Source organism: Excalfactoria chinensis, chromosome 4 (genome assembly GCF_039878825.1).
Source record: "Excalfactoria chinensis isolate bCotChi1 chromosome 4, bCotChi1.hap2, whole genome shotgun sequence".
In the NCBI taxonomy this organism is placed as follows: domain Eukaryota; kingdom Metazoa; phylum Chordata; class Aves; order Galliformes; family Phasianidae; genus Excalfactoria; species Excalfactoria chinensis.
This window is the reverse complement of record NC_092828.1, coordinates 51,620,551-51,643,859: the sequence shown is the minus strand read 5'-3', so window position 1 is coordinate 51,643,859 and position 23,309 is coordinate 51,620,551. Positions and strand designations below refer to the sequence as shown.

Sequence of the window (23,309 nt, the reverse complement as noted above, 5' to 3'; positions counted from 1 at the left end):
TACCTCTGTTTACTTGGTTGTTTGCTTTAGCAACGGATCCAGTGAGATTCTTGCTGAGGTTGTCCTGGAAGGACTGAGCAGATGAAACAGTTGATAATGTAGAGTTATATCCCACAGGAACATGCTGTTGAAGTGAATGAGGCACTGATGCACTCTGGCTAGAAAACGTATTCGTCTCTTTGAACTGTCCGGTTGCAGGAAGGCTCTGAGAAGTAAATGCCTGCCCATACATGCTGCTAGTAGCTGCAGGAGGATAGGAAACATTAGGATACATGGCACTAGAAACCACGGGCATGGCATAATGACCAGAATTAAGGGGAAATCCCTGAGATGCAACTGAAGAGCTGACTGAAGTGTTGTAGTGATCACCAAATGCAGAATATGACTGCTGAGCACTTGTATACAAGTAGGATCCAGATGGTATTGCTCCTTGAACAGGTCCTTCAGTCAACCCCGCTGTATGGGGAGGAGTTTTGTTGTAGAACTGCTGTGATTCCCGAGTATTCAACACATTGGTTCCCACAGGTGATGTCATAACATTTTGTGCTGGTGCTGAATAGTAAGGAGATTGGTAACTGGCTCTATACTGATTATCCAAATGCGATGAAACAGCTTTATTGGGCACTTGGGAATAGTGTCCTGAGGGTGCACTGTAGTTCGGAGGATGTGAGCCATAGCCAGAGGGGAACGGCATCTGACTCTGCATGGGACCTGAAATGAAGAGAAAGTATCTCATGTATTAAAGGTACATCTGACAGCAGTGCAAATATACTCTGTACTTTCTATAGCTAAAAAGCAATTTGTTTCTTCTTTTCTCTCCCTACACTTGAGATCAGTGACCATCAGCAGAACAAAATGAAGGAACCAAGTACAATGCAAGTAAAATAACACATCTAAAATCATTTGCATATGCACAAAAGTACTAGAAAAACAGACCTCTTCCAATAAGAAAGATGCTTCCCCTTCCAGAACCCCATGCACCACATTTGGATTTTGATCATTTTAAGAAAATATTTAAGTAAATAATGAGCAACAGCAAACACTAAACCAGCATTTCAGTATGTGAATACAACAGTATGCCTTAAAGAAACTGGGTATGGAAAGCAAAATCTGCAGTCAATGTATATGCTAGTATATAAAATCATGGGTACTTGTCTCAATAAAACCCCAGTATGGTGACCAAGATAAAGAGCTTCAGAGCAGTTATTTTTTTCCTTAATGTATTTTTTGTGTTTACAGAAACCACACAGGCACTTCTGTTTACTGCCTGATACTTAGTCAGGTGGAGGAGATGCTGCTATCAGAGAGCTTCAGCTGTCCCAGCAAGCAGCTCTGCAGTGTTAGAAGTGAATTACATACTAGTCCAGCAAGGATACATGTTGAGACACCAAATATTAAGTACATCCAAATTTTATTTACTGATTATTCGAATTGATCAATGGTAAATATCAAAGTATTTCTCAGTTTCTTTCCCCAAGTCCTAACTCCTGTTTTCTAGCGAACCCCGCCTGCATTTCCCTGGATTATTTCCTTTCTTAAAATCACCACGCCCTGCTGCTTACATCACACTACGTGAGGTTATTTCCCAGCATTTGGTGAACTGTGACATGCGGCGTGGTGCTGCGCCATCCAAGTTCAAAGGCAGATGAGAGAACAATGAATTTCTGATTAGCCTCCTTATATCGACTGCATCAACATGCAAGTATTATTTCTCCTGTATACACTTATGTTGAAGAATGAAGTTTTGAAGTCACCACTGTCAAAGCAACATCCAAGTGTTTTATGACTAAGTTGCAGGGCAACTGTAACAATGACTTGTTAACCGAATACTATCCAAAAGTACTTTCTGATCCAATTAGAAATGCCTTTTCATGAATGACAACCCAAATTCTGAGTAGAAGAGAAAGAAGCTAACAAACAACGGTAATGTAAGAGCGCTGGGTAAAGAAACAGTAAGGCCCTTGGGGAGAAAGCACTGGAGCTTTTAAGCAACAACACATTAACAGTTTTGAGGAGTATGTAATTGTATGCTTCTGATTCATGGTTATCAAAGTGGAAGCTACCGTATAACGTTCTGTAGTTTATCCTCCTTCACAGAGTTTTCCAGTTAGTAACCACTGACAGCTATGGGCTACACTTACACAAACTGGAGCAGCAAAGCAAACTGAAAAATATACAAATAACTTACAGGAAGGCTCACTGCTTTCAGTAGGTGTGCATTTGTTTTACTGTGTTATGGTACGTTGAATAAACCAACTGGGTAGGTATTATTTAGAGACTGGTTTAGGAGCACCTCACTTTAAATAAACAGCTGCATATCAAATTATCTTGTAAACCCTTGCAGTCTCCAGCTCTGGTTTAAAAACACAGACTACATGGGTCGATTTAACTACCCGTACAAAATAGCAGTCTCCACATCAGAGAATGTCCAAGTCATCTTTCTTCATGCTTGTAAACAGTAACATCTATTACAAGTTTAAAACGACACAAGAACACATAGGAAAATCCCATAAAGTCAAGAAAGACACATCTATGATCTATGACTTCAAAACTGTTAGCCTCTGAGAGTGACTTTTTTTAACTACAGAAGAAGGATTATCCCCATCACCTGAAATGAGCTTTATATTCATTTCATCATAAAGAACACGAATAGAAAGTAACCCATAGTGCAATTAGTAGCTGAAGCTTTTAATGATGACTAGATAATTGAGCCATTTTCAACATGGGAAATCTGGGCATATTTTTGGTGTCATTTTGAAATCCGGATAATTGCACATCCTTGGCCTGCTGCTTCAGGCACTGCACCTTTCTCCCCAGACACCTGACAACTCCCTTTTGAAAATTCAAGGAGGTGAAAGCCTTACCTGCATATAGCAAGCATACAGCTAACATGCCATCTCTGTGACAGCAAGCAGGGAAACTCTCCTGCCATTGACAATCTGTACCTCATAGTATTGCAACATGTACACAAGTGCATTAACAGCTGGATGCCAAAAGCCTTAGCACTTTTTCAGAGAAAAAAAGTGCTGCCATACAAAAAATAAACCCCGTCCCAGCTATACTAACACCAGTAAAATCAGCTTGCTTTTCTAGTGCAGTTTGCTTGTATTTCTGTCCATACATCCTCTTACCTGAATAATTTAGCCATCTGCCAAGCACATGTAATATACAGACTGAATGCAAGCTGCCTTCCTAGTCAAGTTTCCTGCAACTTTTAGTGTCTCTTTACCCACCTGCAGAGAACAAGCAGCACAGCTCCCTGGGGTGTCTCTTAAAGGAAGGACGATGGGCAGCACTGCCCTGCCTAGTTCAGCTCTGCCTGTCCTTCACTGCCACCACAACAGTCCCGCTGGGCTCTCACAGCAGTGATGGAATTCATCAGCTTCCCGTTTCCATAACAAATACAGGAATTTCATACCTTTATCCCCTTCTTCTAATATAACTGTAACTATCCAAAAAACCTAAGGAGGGATGCAAAACAACACTTCATGACCTGATAATTAAAATGATAATCCCAAAACGCTAGCAGAGATACCAACTGTATTTATTTTCTTTTTAAACCAACAAGTACTTGCAGATAATGCAGGGCCCCTCACTGCAAGAAAGACATTGAGGCCCTGGAACGTGTTCAGAGGAGGGCAACAAAGCTGGTGAGGGGTCTGGAGCAGAGGCTGTATGAGGAGAGGCTGAAGGAGATGGGATTTTTCAGTCTGGAGAAGAGGAGGCTCAGGGGAGACCTCATTGCCCTCTATAATTTCCTGAAGGGAGCTTGTAGTGAGCTGGGGGTCAGCCTCTTCTCTCTTGTCATTAGTGATAGGACCAGAGGGAATGGTTTCAAGCAATGGCAAGGTCAAGCTGGACATTAGGAAGTATTACTTCTCAGGAAGGGTGGTCAGGCACTGGAATGGACTGACCAGGGAGGTGGTGGAGTCACCGACCCTGGGGGTGTTCAAGGAAAGACTGGATGTTGTGCTGAGGGACATGGTTTAGTGGAAGCTATTGGTAATAGGTGAACAGTTGGACTGGATGATCTTTTAGGTCTTTTCCAACCTTGGCGATTCAATGATTATATAATATTAAATAAAAATCCTCTAGAGAAGCAAGGGAATTCAGCATAGCCATCCTCTCAGCATTGGAAATGTCAATACATTAAGCTATTAATTATGGCTACCGGAATAAATACATTGTCTTTTAATACCGATTTAACAAGCAGTACTTTCTTAAGCTGACATTCAGAGTCATTCTCCTGTTACATATAAAGCCACCTGCAAAACTACTACTTCAGTAACTTTGTGCCTGCAACACTTCAGAAGAATTGCATCTTAAAGCCCCTAACAGAAGAACAAGAGGTCAAGCAAGATCCTCTTCCTTTTTTTAAACACTGAATTTAAGAACAGAACCAAATTGAGAACATTGAGAAGAAAAAAATAAAGTGTGTTAATAAGTATTTTTTCATTTTTAACCTGAAGTTCTGTTAAAACTGATACCCCCAAAGCTCTCAAATGGATGTTGTTACTAGATTGGGAAAATCCTATTAAAGACAAAGAGGAATATCCGTTTTGCTATCACTGTCCATGCAATGTCTATGCAGTGTCCTGCTTTCATCAGACGCAACTAACTTTGGAAGCTTAGCCTGAAAAAATCCAGGTGTTATGAAATTAAAACACAAAGAGCACTCCAAATATGTGCAAGGACACACGACAGCATGTTATACAGCCAATATAGAACTAACTACATTCACTGAAATAATTCACATTTAACTGATGCAACATTAAATTCCAAACCAATCTTTGTGAAATTTAGCTTCTATTTGATAGAATGGAAAGTTCTAGTACAGTCTTTTTTCTGTTACTATTCCCCCTCACTTTTCCTTCTATTACAGTTATAAAAAGTAGCTTCAAGTCTTGCGTTACATTACATAACTTCAGAAAAGTAGTACTTGAAAGTCTCAGAGACTAATTTAGGAATTTTAGGCTGCTGGTGCTAAAATACTTGAAGTGACAAATTCAGAGGTCTGGCCTACAAATCAAATATATATCATGGAACAATACCTTAAAGCAAAAGCCAAAGGTAACAGGAGTAGTTAGCAAGTTATACAATAAAGAGACAATTACTGAATAATATAAACTTCTCAGAATTAAAAGACCAACAACATTTATTTGATTGACAGGAAAAAAATAAAATTCATCTACTACAAGGTTTAAAAAAAGGCATACTGACTACAACGTGGAAGTAATTAATTAAAATAATAAGTACTAACGAGAGCTTTTTAAAATTGCTGTTTCGTTCAGACAAAAACATGAGAAAGAATGAGGCCGATTTCTGTTTGTTCCCGAGATACACACTTCTAGGTTAATGCTGATGGGGGTATCCAAGTCCAAGTAACGTTGTGCTTTTATTAAAAGCCATTTAGGATGGAGTTTTCTACGTAATTTCGACAAGTCTCAGCATTATGATACTATAGGTTGGCGAATACATTTGTAGCAGCAGTTTCTCTCCCTAAAGAGTACAATTTAACTACCTCCCCCGTCACTCATCACGGCACCTTTTGCCTGATCTGCCAAGTTACTCAAAGCCTCCTTAAAACACCCATCACCCAGCTACCCTTCGGACACGAGAAACATTCACAAGCCTACCCTACGTTCTAGCTTGTACAGAACAATGCCTGTGCACACACACACACACACACACACACACACACACACACACACACACACACACACACACACACAAAGCCGGATTATGACATAAGTGACTTAAAGAATAATAAAAAAATAAATAAATAAATAAATAAAAATCGCCACGAATTCAAACATATTTAACCACGCCATGGGAAGACAAAACGAACACCCTCCCCATCGCTGCTCCCCGAGCCCAGCAGACTCCGCGTTTCCCCCTAAGTTCGCACCGCGTTCCGGCCCCAGACCGGCAAGGACGCGCTCGGCCCGGCCCCGCCCGGCCGCAGGCCCCGCCGAAAGGTACGACGGAGCCCCCCACCCCGCGGCCTGCCCTGCCCCATCCCGAGCACCGCAGCTGTGGATCGCGGTATCCCCCCGTGAGCCCCTCCCCGCCCGCCGCGCTAGGCCCCGAGCAGGCCGCTCACCGTTCTGGCAGCGCGGCGCAGCGCCCTGAGGGGCCACGGCCTCCCGGGAGCCACCGGGCCCGCCTGGGTAAGCGACGACGGCATCGGCAGACCGAGGCGGCAGCCCGGCTGGCGCAGACATAGCTTCTGGCGGCGCTTCCACACTCCAAGCCGCTCCTCCTCCGCTCCCACCGCGGCCGGGGGACACCAGCGGGCGGAAGGCAGCGGCCGCCCCAGGGCCGAGCGCTGCTCCCGGCCGGTCACGCCTCCGCCCACAGCGCTCCCTGGCGGGGCCTCCACGCGCCGCGGCCGCCCCAATCCCACTTAGCCCCGATGAGCTGCCAGATCGGCCCAGGCAAGGAGCAGCGTGGTAAGGCTTCTCCGTGCAAACTATTGACTCCTTATTTTCTAAACAGAAAGCGTTGGTGAGCCTTTGGTGAGCCTCCCCTGCTCGCTGCTGTCAAACGAGCTCCATCCAGTTCCGCACTCCCCACAGTCAGTGACACACAGAGCCGCGTGCTGCTATGCATGCCTCTGCCACCCATCGCCTGCCACTCAAACTCTTGTGTTTGGGCTGTAAAGAAGCCCACACACCCTGGTGGTCACAGTAGCCACCTTAAAGATTGAGGCCAACAGCCTTGAATCACCTTTACTCGCTACAAGTGCTTGGCAACTCCTACCCTATTAGTGCACTGTGTTACCTACTGGTTATTATCCATGTTTGTCCTTAAATAGATGGTTAATTGCTTTGCCAGTATGCTAAAGTCATAATCCAGATTTGTTTTGTTACTTGTTCAAGCCACAGAATCACGGTATTGGAGAATGGCTTAAGTCTGAAGGTACCTTAAGGATCACCCAGTCCCAAGCCCCTGCCCTGGGCTGGTTGCCCTCCATCAGATCAGACTGTCCAGTGTCCCATCCAGCCTGGACTTGAGTGCCACCAGGGATAGGAAAGCATACAAGGTGACTTTAAACATTAGAGAAACTAATTCAAGCAGTTTGAAAGTTCCTCAGCCTGCACACCTGGAACATTGTGCAGAGGTGTCTTGCACAGGCCTCTGTTAGAACTTTGACAATGTTGGATCCATCTCTGAAGAGAGAGAGGAGGAGAAAAAAAAAAAAAAAAAAAGGTTTATTTTCTATGTTTTAATGAGATACAATAAGAAACAGTGGACTCAGAATGCAGCAAAATAGCAAAATGCAGGTGATTATTAAAAATGTATTGCCTTAAAATACAAAAGAATTGGGCGACACAGAAATGGTGTGATGTTCCCATAGCTGAAGGGCCCTGAGCATGTCACACAAAAGCAGGGAGAGCCCTATTGCCATCCAGCTTTGGTTCAAACAACCCCTTGAAGATCCTCTCAGGGCTATGCTGCTGTGATAGGGTGAACAAGATCCACTGTTCAATCTCATTCTCTAGAAGCTATCCTCCATCCCCAGAAATTACTTGTGTGAAATACACCATAACAAAATTCTTCAAAGATGAGGACAGCTACTTTGTTTTTCCATCTTCTGTGCCATTTCAGAAAGTACATGAGTGCTTCATTACATCGCTGCTGTTCTTTGGTTTGTGGGAAACTGTATTTTAACAAAGGTGTTCCCTTTCCAGAGACCTGTTTCTCCAAGTACCTAATTGTACTGTGAGACCAGAAACATATTTGATATCATAATTTACATAAAAAGAACTGCAGTATCTGCTTTAATATTTCAGTGTCTAATCAAGCATAAGGGGATATATATTATTGCACTAATACATCATGCTAGAAGGAAAAAAGAGGCAACTGGGGTTTTTCCCACAGGTCTGAATGCTTTGGCAATCCTTTTACATGGTTTAATTAATTTATTTTTTTTTCCTCCAAATAATAATTACACAGTGGTCAAAACTATTCATTCGCAGGAAATCCAGATGTATTGACAGCTAGGACAAAATCCCTAATGGAAATCTACCATAAACTCAAATACATTAATTTTATTTTTGCTTATTTATAAAGGAACTGAATGCATTAGCAAGGACTGAGTACTAATGCATACAATGAATGCTGTTGCATGGCAAACAACACACAAGCTGACTCACCAAGGCTGTTGATTCCACTTAGTTTAGTAACAAGCTTACAGAAGTAATAAATTCTTTATGCTTCTGGGGTGTAAGAAAGTAGCCAGTCTATTCACTTGAGCAAAAATAAGAACAAGCCAATACCTGAATCTTAGCAGTTAGTGATTCTATGATATGCATTGCATGTTTTCCATGGTATTGCTCTGAAATTCCCTTGATATGTACATTCATATCTGCAGAACTCTTCTCTTCCATTTAAAACAATAGAAATGCATCAATAATTGTGCACTAATACGTAAACTACTACATTTAAAGATTAGATTCAACAGACCTGGGCATCTTTACCAGTAATTAGAATAACTACATTTTAGTTAGGACATTTTATATCACAGATAAAAAAAGAGTTACATATTCTTTTGGCAGGTGGTGAGGTTTAATTACAGTACTGGAAATGCTAACTCACAGCCTGAACCTGTGACTGAGCATCTGGTGAGAAGACAGGGCCATCCCAGGAAAGCCCAGGTGCATGCAGTGTACCTGAGTGACTGGAAGGGAAGGAGCCAGCATCCACCCGTTCCCATACCTCATTTAAGGGTTGGCAATGGAGGTAAGGACATCTCTTTCTGGAGATTCCTGCCTAACTGAGGCCCTTCAAAGTTCTTTCCTCCCTCTCTCCCTCCCTCCCCTTCTCTGCAACTCTTGTAGTTGGGTTTGTTCTCATTTGCTGTAGCTAAAGACTCTGTTGCTCCACTCTTATTAAAGTACTTTCCATCCCACTATTGCATTACAATTTCTAATAGTTTTATTATGACTTTTGGTATTGGAAGGAAGGGCTCCTTTGTTGTTTGGATTTGTGGAAGTAAAACCAGAGTATTTGTTACCTGTAAAACAGGGTGCTAAACATCCAAACCTAGAGAGCAAAAGTTACGTTTACAAGGAGGTAATGAGAATAAAATCATTTTAAACTGAATTAGAAATACTTCTGACCTTCAACAAAACTGAGCTGAGTATTTTCTAGTTTACTAGAAGCAGAATACTAAATTCAGGAGTTTTTATTATCTTAGTTCAATATATAGCTGTCAGTCACCCTCATTCACTAATAAATTTGTAGTTATTCTCCTGCTATTCATAAAGGAAGCAGACCACTTTAGTGCTTCTTAAGAGAGCCTCATATTTTCTCAATAAGAAATTCCAGACCATATTTGCATAATTTAGCTGCTTGTCACTGTGCTACAATCACTTTCAACACTGAGAAAGATAAATCAAGATCCTTGATGTCTCGTGACCTCCACACGAGACTGAAGGATAAGTCCCTGGATCTACTGGGTGAGTCTTGTATTATGCTTACTCCATCTGTAGCTGGCTAATTAGTATGGGAAAACATTTGAAGGTCTAAAACTTAACAGAGAAAGGGAAATCAGTTGTGATACAGCTCAACTTCCTTACACATATGAAGATTTATTTTCTGTGTAGCTTATTTTCTTTACTGCTCAATTAATACCATTCATTCTCTCTTTGGCTGATGGCAAACGAGAAAAGAATCTTATCCTGAAATCTACAGCTGTCTCCCTAACCTCTGGTGCTTCTGGATTTGTAATTGGGTATTGCCTACAGGTAATAGAGTTTGATTGCCTGCCTTTGTCCCCCTCGTGTGAGCTCGAGACTCCAAAGTAATTTGTCATTTTTGGCTCAGTAGAGGGCAGGGCTTCTTTCTGAAGCACTTGACATTTTTAGGTTGCCTGCACAAGATTGAACAGCGCTTGGTGTTTTTTCCTGGGTGCTCGTACCTGCAGTGGAAAAGACTTAAGAAGCAATGCAGTCTGCCTGCCTGTGTTTTTACCAGCTCTCAAGAGACTTATATGTGTATTCTATGCAGAAAACATCTTTACCTGTTATGCAGAGGACTGTCACTGCCACTAACATGACAGTTGTGCTCCAGCTCCCCGTGACTACATTAGCATCAACAATAGTCTTACTGTATCATCCTAAGTTGGCTATAAGTGACATATAATAATTTAGCTTTTCTCTGGCTATGAGCTCTGCAATCTGTTAACTGCTGGATATAGCACATATTACAGGCTTAGTCTGAGAGGTTACAAGTCTGAAAGTCAGAGCGGTTATTCCATCTTGTAACATAATAATGGGTCTCTGGTGTTTCAAGTCTAGTCTTTGATTTCTAAAGTACCTCTTCAAATCAGGAAATGTGACAAATTCTTACTTAACTAGATTCTCCTGACTGGCAATTATGCCTGATAAGCCTCTTGAGTATGCAGTGTAGAAAAATAAATGTATCTATGTTTCTACTGTAATAATCCCCAGTGGTTTCATCAGCTTCATGGTTCAGTCCTCAGCATATTTAGAAGTCACCAGACATGCTGTGGCTAACAGTGAACCTGCAAGTAAACTATAAACAGAGTTCTAAACATTTTCCATTAGTTTTGCATGGAGGGAAACTCTAGACATGATTCTGCGTGAGCTTAGAAGGGAGCTAGACAAAAGTAAGAGTCTGGTGTGTTTTTTACAGCTAGTATGCCGCATCCCAGCTGTAGAGGTGTAGCTACACCGTGATCCAAACAGGCTGAGCTTAAGCTCATGAAAGCTTTTCATTTTTGAGCTATTAAAGTTTTATGTTTTTCTGGTAATTTTTATAAGACCTGTAAAGCCAATAAACCCCTGAAAGATCTGTTGCTCTCTGGCAGTTTGATATTTTATAGGTTTTCCATTAAGGTGGAACAATGACTCATCTAAGTCATTGCAGCTCACTTCTTACTCTGGTAGCTCCAGATGTGCTACTTGCCCCCACAGCTAATCTTGCTATTACTTCTAAAAGAGCAATGTGGTGGAAATATGTGAACCTACGTCTAAAAGTGGTTTGTTTTTCTGGATGTCTACATTACTGATTCCCTCTGTATCTTGACTTGGGCACTGTGAAACATACAGAGCCAAATAAAAAGATGGTTCCTCCCCTACAACACATGACTGCACAGGCACCACTGTGTATATACACTGCAGGTCTTGAGCAGCTCAGTCACATGGTAATACCATTGGCTTCAAAGGGGTTCTTAGCTGAATGGAGGCAGTAAGATAGACCCACGTGAACTGTAGATCAAACCATCTAAACTGAAATAGAAGATAATTAAACCATTGAAGCACAATTAAAACTTAAAAGTACCATGCTGTGAATTAGCAGCTTAATACAATTAACCTCTATGCCTTTGCAGTGATGTTTCAGAAACTCTCATTTTCTGTGTACATTTGAAACAACATAAAAAGCTGAAATTGCCTGTATACTTCTCTGAAGAAACTGCTGCCCTCTGCAACTAATTGCAAAATTCCTCTCACAAGATGTTTTGGCAATATTTGAGAAGCATGTCATAGCAATTAAATATTATATACACTAGCTAACCAAGGCCAGATCCTGCACTGACTGCCTTGTCCTCTGCTGTGGGGCTAACTATGGATGGGTACATAGCATTCCATGCAAGTAAGACAAAAAAAAACCCAAAACATTACTGAAAGGTATAATGGTAAGCAACTTATTCTTTCAGTATGGTTGTATACTCATGGTACCCCACTAAATGCTCCTTATTTAAAGTCACATTTATTAACGAGTAAATGTCCACTGTTTTCAACCAAGGTAACTTATCTTCCAGCACAAATAAATGGAATTAGTGGAAAGCTTTCATATTGTGACATTAGAAAATGATCATACAACATTGCACACATGAACTATAACACATATATGAGAAAAATTAAAAGCAATAACATCACTTCCAAGCAAAAAGTAACTAAGTTTTAATGTAGAAATGCACATTTGTTTAACTCTTTTCAGATAGATGAATTGCCCCTCTGGCAGAAAACTTTAGTATTTATATTATTATTTTTAAAGCCTCACTAGCCTTGATCTTGTAATTGTTTTAACTACGGCTTATCACCTATTTTAACTTTCTCCCAGCAGCCACCTCTTAATTAATACATAACATGGAACAAAAGTAAATTAACTCTATATTTTTATGCCCTGACTTGCATTGGAATAAGAGAGAATTTGAAACTATAGTGCCACTTATTGAGAAGGAAGAAGTAGAGTAAGCACTGCTTTTAAGTACATCTTTTGCTGATGCTGTAGCATTTCCCATCCAGCAACATAAAATAGCAAAAATAAAATCAGTCATTATCTTTGAATGAAGTGCCTCTGTCAAAATATTTTTCTAACATAGAGTGCAAATTTTCACTTGTAAAGGTCAGCTTACTTTTGGTGTGATGCTTTTTCTTTTAATAGAAGTGAAAATGGGTCTTTGCTATCTTCTAAGAGCAGCTCGTGCTGTGCAGTTTCACCTCACACAGGAAATAGTGCCAGAGCAGATCACACCTGTAGGAACAAAGAGGAACAGGTTTTTGTTTTGTTTTAAATGTAAGACTATGTGTTATGGTCTATGGAACTATTTTTTGGCAGATGCCTGTTCTAAGTTAGGAGGAGCAGACTGCCATATCTTAGCCCATGGTGAGTCATCCCTGGTTTTAATCTTCCACTGTACTGCCAGTTTATGTTTCTGGTGAAGCTCTGACTGAGAATCAGCTGCAGAAGTGCCTCTGCCTCAGGCTATCAGAGAAAAGGCTTTGCCAGGACTAGCTCTTTCTTGTTTCCATTCTTGCTTGCTCTTACTGTGCTTAAAGAACAAGTCCAGTCTTTCCTGAGGCAAACAGATATTTAAAATAAAAGTTAAGAACAGAGCGGCAAGCTCACATGCTTCGCTTTTCTTCAAAGCTACATTCTGTCCTAGGTTGTCTATTTGGAGCTCCTTGGACCCCTATATTTAGTTGCAGCTGAAATCCCAGCCCAGGGACATGTCTAGAAGTAGATGAGCATTTGCTGGTGAATTACTTTCTACCTGAAAAGAAAGCAGCTCTAGACTGATACCATTTGGAAATTTAACTGAATGCTTTCAGTTTCAGAAATATTTTCTCTATAGCTCATTTGACAGTTCTAGAATATAGAAATAAGGAAGAATGATGAAAGAACTGATAGCACCTGAAATGTAACCAAATGCTGTAGCATATGGCTCCTGTTATCCTTTTTTTTTTTTTTTTTAATGTCAAAAAGATTTTGTTTGTGTATCTGGTTTACCCCAAAAGCAGTAATTTTCTTGTATTTATTTTCACATTTAAGCAAGTATTCTGCTTCAAGAATGTGCCCAGAGCTAATCTAGTGTTTAAGTGCCTTCTAGATTAAGTATGTGTAAATTCAAATGTAGCTTTTAAGGGCAAAATACAGAGAGGAAAATCAGCAGGACAGGCATCATTCTCCTGATTTAATTGTTTGTAAGAAATGATTAAATTTAAAAGAAATTAACACTGTGTGATTGAAGGTTTCTGGGACTGGGAACTCTCATTCACTACAGGGAGTCTAGAGCTGTTTAGGAAGCTACAAACATGTGACAGCACACTGCTGCTTCCTTCCCAGCTCTGGGCTAGATTTGAACAGGGCAATTGGGGTTAGATTTAGTCTTCACACACAGTGTTTTATACTGTTACTTCCAATAGCTTTGACAGCTTCCATTGTTCTTGTTTGCCCTTAATGCTCCAGGGTTGTCTCAGAACCAAAACCCGTATGTGTATGCACAGTGGAGAAAGAAGGAATATGAAGGGCCTATTTCCTTAGAGATCTGTGAGCACCTAAGAAGCCTGAACTCAAAATTTTATTTTACTATTTCCTGAGTAAACATATTAATGAAGAGCTGGACAAGCACAGAAGGGAACATAAATAAATCAGCCCCTGAAAGTAACAATGTATAATAAACAAGTATATAATTGACAAGTATACAGAGAAGTTAGGCTGGTCTTTAGAAAGCATATAGCAAGGAAGATTATTTTGTTAGAAAATGATAATTAGAAATAAATGGAAAATACTCACCAGTGCTGTAGGCTCACAAGAAAACTCCATGGAGAGCAATCTCCAGAAAGAGAACCTTTCCCAGTGGCAGTCAGCCCTTAAATGGGGGGGTGGGGGGGGTCAAGGAGAGGTGCAGCCAGGCTCCACCCCTTCTCATTACACAGCTGAATTGCCTTCACCTGTGCTCCCATGGCTGACTCAGTGCTCGCCACAGGTTTTCAATCAGAGGTTCGGGCTGTGATTCAACAGTTCCCATACAAGCAGTAAGCAATGACATTTTGTATCTACAGGAGCCATAACTAAGAAATATTCTGCAGCTTCAGGCACAAATCCATCCCTAAGACTCATATTTTAGGTGCTCAGGTCTGTTGTTTGTATGGATTTTAACTAGAAAAGGCAAAGATTTTCAACAAATGCTAAGGAATAACATAAAATTTTTTGAAAGTTGTTCATTTTTATTATTATTATTATTAGGTCAGATCACTTATTTTCAGAATTCAAAAAAAATATGGCATCTGCAGATTTTTTTACTTGTTTTCCATTAGTCTGTAGCTTGTCTGAATCAGTGTACAATGTGGCTATATTGCTGGCAGTGAAATAATAAAGAATCAGTAGAAAGTGCCATGTTTGAAATAATAGTTACTGAAGCAGCTTAAGAGCTTTTACTTGCTTAGTTTGCCAGATTTCACAGTATTTCAGAGAAAACTGATTGCTCTGCAATCTCTGCAGCAGCTTGTTCAAACTCTGAGTCCTTAAGAGGCAATCCTGGGCCCTTTGTGCTACTGCAGTATTTTCTGTGGGCTTCTTTGATGGGAAAAAGAAGAGAATCAGATTAGATTTTGATGAGAGAACACAATGCGTATGAGCAAAGGAGTCTCGAGGAGAGAGAGACATGGAGGGGAGAATGTGAGAAGTGCTGCTGGTCTTAGACTTCAAGATCACATGATCCGCACAACTTGTGTGCAGTTACTATCATATATATGATTTGTTTTAATTTTTTTGAATTTTACCTATTAATGTATCACTCAGTCCCTTTGAGGATTTGATCCTTTCAATATTCAAATTTGCCTTTCTTCTTTTTCTAACCCAAATGCTGTTCTTATACTAAGCCTTTCTGCTTTCATCTGTCTAAAAAGCGACATTTAGCTGTAGATGGTGAACTGTTTGAGACTGACATATTGGGCTCTTGTTGCGTGGTTAGTGACTCCAAACTGTGTTGTTTCTCCAGGCTGCAAGGCCCCTGGGGCAGGGCCTGTGTCTCCTTGAGGGCAATGGAAATGTCAATCACACAGGGAGTGCTCAATAAATAAATAATACCAGCTTTGTTACTGCTTGCCAGAGAAATTATAATGAAGGAGAGATCAAAACAGGTATGAAACAAAAATGAAATACTCCTATATATCTATTACAATATAAGTAGTTGGATGTTACTTTGCAAAAAGTAAAGCAAATAAGTTTTTTGTTATAAAGTGCTTATAAAAGAAAGTAGATAGCTTTTTCATTCCTGCTGAAGTCAGAAATTCTATAGCATTACCCTACTATAAATTAGTGCAGAATTAGACCTGATATCAGATTTGAGGTTTGGAGAAATTTTTCCCACAAAGGGCCCTTCCTTAGAAAGGCTCCTTTGTCGAAGCTCACTCTGCCTTCCTCAGCAGCTGCTGGGAAGGATGATGACCCTCATGTTGCCTTTTGGAATTCAGGTGGCAGCCCTCTGTTCAGAGGTAAGTGCTGCTGTGTATTGTTGTAACTATATCTGAAGCCAGAATCCTCCTTACTAAAAAAGGAGATGTTTAGGTTGGATGTAAGGATGTTTGTTTTTTTTCTAAGTTTGGTGAGGCACTGGCACAGGTTGACCAGAGAGGTGATGGATGCCTCATCCCTGGAGATAACCCAGGTGAAGCTGAAGGGGCTCTGAGCACCTGATGGAGCTGTAGGCATCCCTGTTTATTGCAGGGGAGTTGGACCAGATGGCCTTTTAGGGTCTCTTCCAACTCAAGTGAATTTACTACTCCATGATTCTTTGCTGTACAAACTGGTGGATATGGAAATGGTGGAAACTCCGAGTTCCCACCTTCGCTGCAGAAGGAGAATGGCCACTGGGGGATGCTGCTGAACCGAAAAACTGAACCCGAGGAAAGAAAGAGTGGAAGGAATGGTTCACAACGCACTGAGCCGTAGCACATTTTTGTAGGCATTTAGAGGGGAAATCTGAGACGAAAATATGTTCAAGACTGTTGTGTTGAGTGAAACAGTAACTCACAGTTTTCAGTAATTTGGGAGAACAACTTCAGCTCTTTAAAAGAAAAACGCATTGCCTTTTAGTCTTGTACAAATTACTAAACCAGGAATTTTCTTCTCTCATCTAGAATATTCACTGCTGGGATTTGAATAACAAGATGATCTGTGTTTCTGGATATGAAAGGTTTTAGCCTGCTCCACAATATGCCTTAAACATAGATTGAAAAAAAACTTGCAGGGTAGAATGAAATTAAAATCCAGGGATGTAATTAAGCAAAGAAATTAGAAATACTCATGAGAATGCATGTGATATATATATATTTTTTTCTATCAGCAACCTGATAGGCTTACTTTTAAACTGGAATCACCGCTAAGTTGTTGAAAAAGCTTTTGCTGGAGCTGTGTTGAAGAACTTCCAAATATGAAGATCAAATGTAAACTCTATTTATGTGTTTATATTTGCTTGTCAATGTAGCAGACTCCAGGTGCAGTGTAGCTTTGTCACTCTCTGCTGCGGCTTGGGACTCCATGAGCACTTGCCATTAGGTAGCATTGTCTTCCGCTGTCCTATGATGATTACTGCTATAAAAAGAAGAATGTGAAAATTAGTTAAACAATGCAGAATTTTAATTGTCCTTTGGCAACATGAATGGCTATTCATCCGCGGGGAGCCCTCTTATCGCTAACAATCTTTGTGCCTTTCTCATCATGTTCAACTTGGGGAATTTTCATGAGCACTGTTTTGTTTTGCTCAAGGATTCTTTGAGGGTTGGGCAAGTGAAGGGGTACTTTTTAGAACTATTTCCAACATGTGATTTGCTGCAGTTTTCTTGCCCCCATTTTATAGAATAAGGCTAATATGTTCGTGCTTGTGTGGCTATTTTTAGATACCCTATTTCCATATTTAGTAAACGCAGTTTTCAGCCTTACAGAAAGAGGCCATTTATTTGGGTATCCACATACACAGAGTTAAAAGTCCAGGGTAGTGTAGCTCAATCCATGGTTAGACCCAACTCACTGTGCATTTATGGACCCCTACAACACAGATTTACTATATTGTGCACGTAAAGCAAATGCATATTTTTAAGGTATTGTTTTAGGAGAGATGTATTTCTTTGTCACTGCTTCCAGTCCTGCTGCTGCCACTTTTGCAAGCAAATCCCACTTGTAGGCATAGCAGCTACCATCCAGTGACAGCAGCAGTAGGAAGCAGAACATGAGCCTGTTCCAAAACCAGCAGTGTGAGAGGGAAGTGGGTATGTAAGGAGTGGGAGGCTGAGGGTCTGAGCAAGCTGGAAATCCAAGTAGTGAAAGGAACATGTGCACTCTATAATACACTGATATTTTTGTATAGGTCAGTGGTAATCAAGTGTTAAAGTATAATGCCAGGCCAGCCTCAGGAAGCCAAATAAATGTGCACTGAAAGGATAACTGTAATTAAAGTTGAAAAACCTGTTCTTCATAGGACAGTCTATGTTGATAGGCCCTAAGCAACTGGAGGAAGTATTTCTTGGAGAACAGAAAGTATAATAAGAAAGTTATTTAACAGAAAGTATAATAAGAAAGTTATTTATTTTTGCTATTTTTGTTTCACAAGATTTGCCATTTTTCCTTGTGTCAGGCTTTCAAACATTCTTATGTGCAAAAGAGTTATTCACTTCTTTCCTTTGTTTAAGGAACTCTTAGGAGAATGGGGCTGTTTTCTTCAGCAACTGGCAGGACCTGGCCACAGGTTCTGCCATCAAAATTTGATTCTGGATTGTGTCTGTTTCTGGTGGCTTTGTTGGGAAGGAAAGGGGGGTGATCTCAAGATATGTGCTCTACAAGCAGATGGTAGACTGGGCCCTGCTACAGTTAGCACAATGTCTACTTTAGACACAAGTCACTGATACTGCTTTACCATAAAGTGGGTACAGATGTTATTGGTGAGCAGAGGAGCATTGGAAGCCTTTCAAAGGAAATGCGTTTAAGGAGGGATTTGAAGGAGGAAGTGGCAGGAGCTTTGCATGTGAGAGGTTTTGTGATTAAATGTTCAACTTGATCCGTAAATGACAGGACAACATTCAGAACAGTCTCACCAAACAAATCATAGGATATTTGATCTGTGAGTGTCAGGCCTGGGAAGTCCCTTGGCTGCTTGTGAGCGTTTCACAGTGAATTCTTACAAAAGTTAATCTGAAATGTATGTCCTCCATTGGAAGGAGGATTAACAGTGCTCCTAGGAGAATCAAAACGGGTGACATACCCAGCTGAAAAAGAATCTTGATTAACAGATCTACAGACACTGGGTGTCAGAAAGAAACTAAAGATAGACATGATCTTGCAAACAGCTCCACTATTATAGGAAGTATTTTATGGTAAATTAGTTTCAAGCAAGCTCTGTGGAAATGGAAACCACATTATTGTGAGATCATGGTATTTGCAGTGCTCATCAGAGGAATCAAGAACTTATTGGAGCTAAGTTCCAACACTTCTGTCTTGATGGAGGACATTAGCACTACTTTAACCTTTCTATAAAATATTTCTTTCCCTAGTGAATAATTTGGTAAAGAATGTTAGACTGATCAAAGGAATGAAATAAAGTGTAGGAGGAAGGAATCAGAACAGTTAACTAGAGGCTCTGGTCAAAGCTGTTCTTCCCTTTTCTGCCATTCTCTACTGTTTATTTCAACTGCTGCCCATCACAAAGTTCAACTCAGTGTATGTGGATTTATGGGAAGTCTCTTCTGTATTTTAGCACAGATGTATCTGAACATATTTTCACAGGGAAAACGAAGAATCCAGACTAATAAATGCTGCTTTTCTCTTTAATAATCTTGAGATTCCTTGTCTTTTATGCATTTTCTACTAACCACTCAACCAAGTCAGTTCCTGCAGGCTCACACAAATGGAAGAGCTGCAGAACTGGAACTTTTTGTTTTCTGTGTGCACCCTGCTGTGTTGACAATTAGTCGTTTTCAAATCAAGAGGGATGAGATAAGAGCCATGAGCTCCACTAACACAGCCAAGCCATGTATGGACTTTGGGTGATCTACTCTCTCCTCTTAAATCACTACATAATTCTTTCAATTACTCAAAATCCAAACCCAGAAGCTAATTTGTCTATGGCCAAAGCATTTTTGTTCTGGGAAAAAAAAAAAAAAAAAAAAGCCAGAGAGTGAGCTCCACATGCAGATTTGGGACTTTTTTTTTTTTCTTTGTTTTTCACTGATTACATTAAGGTGATATGTTTTGAGTAGCTTCCATTTCTCTTTGCTATCAGAGCAGACTAGCAGTTCAGAGTGTTGCTGGTGGCACTGTACCTGTTGAAGAAAATAGTTTATTTGTATAGGTTTCTGATTCTTAATGTGCAGGAGACCTGATGCATTTTATTCATTCTTCTTTTGGCTGAAGGTGGTCAGTTCCCCATTTTCCTTTTATAGTCTGCATGCAGTTGATGGCTGCCAATTGCTCTTATGAAAAGACAATGAAGGTTTGCAGTAATTCTCTCCTTTGTTACCACAAACAACTCTGTGCATCTGTGCCAGCTCCTTCAGTGCTACCCCCATGTGATCCCACCACTTGTATTTCATATCCTCCGATCTCTCCTTCGCTATCTAATTCCATGCACTTGCTTCACTGTAGAGTCCATCAACAGTATGATACTGCAAAGCTAACATCCTCCATGATTGACTTTTCCATGAAGGGTTAAAACAGGCTCTCTTGTCTTGGCAGGCAGGCACCTAAGAAGGGGGAGTTTGGCAACTTGCTCTTGGGTTAGCCATTCTGGGGATACAAGAACTGCTGTTCTGTTCGTAGGCATTGGCATAGGTTGTCCAGAGAGGTGGATGTTCCATCCCTGGAGACACACCGGGGTCAAGCTGAAGGGGCTCTGAGCACCTGGTGGAGCTCTGGGTGTCCCTGTTCATTGCAGAGGAACTGGACTAGATGGACTTTCAGGGTCCTTGCCAATACTAGTGATTCCACGGTTATATAATGTTTGTGCCTTTTACAATCTCATATGTGAAGAGTCTCTTTTTTTTTTCTTGATGGAATCAATTAAGAACTGTTGATTACACAAAGGCTGCATTGCCATGGATTGTAAATGAAAGGTCAAGATTTTCAAAATGTTAATGAAGATGAATAAGTAGCATGCTTCCTTCATAATTAAACCAGTTGCTGAGCTGCTGGAGCACAAAATGCATGTAATTTGGGCCACTTATTTATGTTCCTGAGTATGACCTTCTGAGCTAACTTTAAGTACTTCTTACAAATTTCTTGGCCAACTGTCAACAACATAATCAACAAGCAGAGAAGTTAGTTGTAAGTGGACCACCCTGAATACTTTTGCTTTTGCTGGCAATTTCTACCATTCTCCCTAGATTTCTCCCTGGAGTGGAATATCCGGTTGGATTTATTGTGGTTTCACCAATGTCTCTGCTAAATTTTCTCATGAGAAAGGATTCAGCTGTGAATGAGGAAATAAGGTGTTATAGATAGCATACACCTTGTTTATAACCTTTCTTTCTTAGAAACAAATGTCTTCTGTGTCCTTTGAGTCCTACTTGTTGGTTGCTTTATCCTGCAGATTACAAAGCCCTGCTAAGCAAAGCTGTTTTGGTTTGGTCTCATAATCAATCAGTAACATATATTTTGGCCCTGCAGAGAGAGCTGGGAAGGTAGCGTATCTCAGTAACAGTGGAAAGAAAAATATGCTATTTAGGCTTCTGTGTTACATTTGGGACTTTGATGGGAAACAGAGGAGCACTGAATTCACCTAGCGAAAAACAGGATGGCTTTAAGTTCCTGCAGCTTTAGAGCAGGGGCACTTGGATGTGACTGAGGGTTTTAAGAAAAGTTTGCCCAGGCCTCACTGAGATCTTGGACTGACACATGGGAACTATGCATTTATCACCAGAGCCTACAGGGCTTGCAGGGAGCAACTGTGGATCACTGCCTCAGTTCCCAGCTGTAGAGGTGATGTGCGCTACTTTGGTAGGAACCAAACCCCAGTAAAATTAACCAGCTGGCCGTAGGCTCCTCTGTGATTCTTCTTGTGGGTCAGTGTTCAGAATGCACTAATACACATTTCCCAGGGACCTTGAAGAGTTCTGCTTCTTTGTTCAGTTATCTATGTTTTAGTAGATCACATCCTGAGTAACAAAAGTAAACTCAGCCTTCTACCAGGTACGGAAAAGAGATGGACTATTTGTCTTCTGATGAATATCATGCAGAGGCATTAGTATTAAGTGCTGGGATGATTATGTGTCCTTTCCTTCAAAACTGAATGGGAAGTCGGTATTAGAGGTATCCCATGATGGGAAGGTTGAGAGTCAGACAGCTGACATTTCATGCTGCCACTGAAATCATAACTAATGAGAAGGAGGCATGGAAAGAAACCTATAATAAACCCCATGATAATGGAGTTTAGCTCTGGTGTGGTGTTTATTCATTCGTCTTACTCTAGTGCTGTCATAACCCCTGGCAGCTAGAAAAGAAATTGCCAGTAAGATGTAAGGAATTTGTTTCAGAAATGATAGAAATTGCAGCTCGGGTACAAATTACTTAATAAGTTAGAGTATGGGAAAGCAGCACTATTATTGCAGTAATACATGTGATAAAAAACAAACAAACAAACCAACCAAAAAGCAACCTTGTGCTGTAAGGATGGGTGGGTTTAGCTAGAAAATCATGTAAGATATTACCTTCAAATAAATTAGTCTTCAAATAAATTGGCCCTGAACAACTCCTCCTCTTAGTTGCTTTTTAACATTCTTCTAGCCTCTCAATAAGAATCCACACTGGTGTCTTTCACACCCACAAAATTACACACACAAAATTTACTTCACAATCTGCATCTTTGTTTTTCTCCTGATTTACGCCTTAAAGTAGCAAAAACCTTTTTTATACTCTTTCTTTTGATACACACACTGTGTTGCATATTGCAGGTTCCTATGGTTCTTGCTGCTCCATGTACAGCAAATAGCAACCACAATGTAGGACTGCTCATCCCACTGTAAAATGTTTCTTCAAATACATCTCAGGTGTGTATTTCAGTAAGACAGCAGTGTAAGAGATTATTTTGCTGAGCTGGTAGGCCTATGGTGGTGTCCCACTTTGTTAAATTGTTAACTGAAGCAAAACTCAAGTATTTAATTCCTACGAGAAAAAAAGAGGAAGCTGTTTTGGCTTATAATGTTGAGCAGTTCAAGCAGTAGAGTGAACTGTCAATGCAGAATCTCATGTCAAGACAACAGTTACATTGGGCTGAGGAAGTAACCACACAGCTGGCGAGAGCCTTGCTCCAAAATCCCACCAAATAACATGCAACCTCAGAAGAAGTATCCTGAGTTCTGGTCAGTGTTGGATATTTCTTTATATTCTGGAATGTGCTGTTGCTCTTTCTGAGGCATCTAGAATCATAGAATCATTAAGGTTGAAAAAGACCACTAAAATAATCTAGTCCAATTGTCAGCCTACTTCTACTGTGCCCACCAACCCATATTCCTTAGTACCATATCTTCCCTTTCTTTGGACACCTCCAGGGACAGTGACTCTATCACCTCCCTGGGCAGCCTGTGCCAACACCTAACCGCCCTTTCCAAGAAGAAATCTTTCATAATATTTTTTTCCCAACATATTTTCCTAATATTTCCCGTTTCTACTCATATTTCCTCTAGGACCACAGTTTCACTTTAAAGCAGGGTTGCTGTCTACACAGTTTTAAATTCAAACTAGCAGAAAAATGCTGAAGGCTTGCTAGAAGGAGTCACCTATTTTTTATCTGCAGGAAGCTGGACTCAGGGCAGGTCTACATTTGTCTCGTGAACCTGAGAAATTGGTGGTTTTAGAGATTCTGTGTTTTGCTTCATCTCTTTCTAATAGATGACTTTGGATGTCTTTAGGTTTAAACTTGGATGGAACAGCTTCAATTCCTATCAAAATTAATTTAGTTTTCAATTTGTTAGCTCATTCTTGCGTTGAAAGTAAATCAGAGGAACACATTAATCAGTATTAATTTTCTGTTTCCTAACACTCTAGGTAGCCATAAAATAATACTG

The 23,309-nt window shown here is 40.5% G+C and overlaps 1 protein-coding gene across 2 annotated transcripts in view; it reads right to left on the bottom strand.

Moving 5' to 3' along the window:
* SEC24B (SEC24 homolog B, COPII coat complex component) overlaps positions 1-6,332 on the bottom strand; it is a 42,193-nt gene extending 35,861 nt beyond the window's left edge. For both annotated transcript variants that reach the window (XM_072336204.1, XM_072336205.1), the window contains exons 1-2: positions 6,104-6,332; positions 4-711 (exon numbers count right to left, since the gene is read on the bottom strand). In XM_072336204.1, coding sequence (XP_072192305.1) covers positions 4-711; positions 6,104-6,224 — 829 coding nt within the window. In that variant the 5' untranslated portion in view covers positions 6,225-6,332. The remainder of the gene's footprint in view (positions 1-3; positions 712-6,103) is intronic.
* Positions 6,333-23,309: the final 16,977 nt, after the last annotated feature.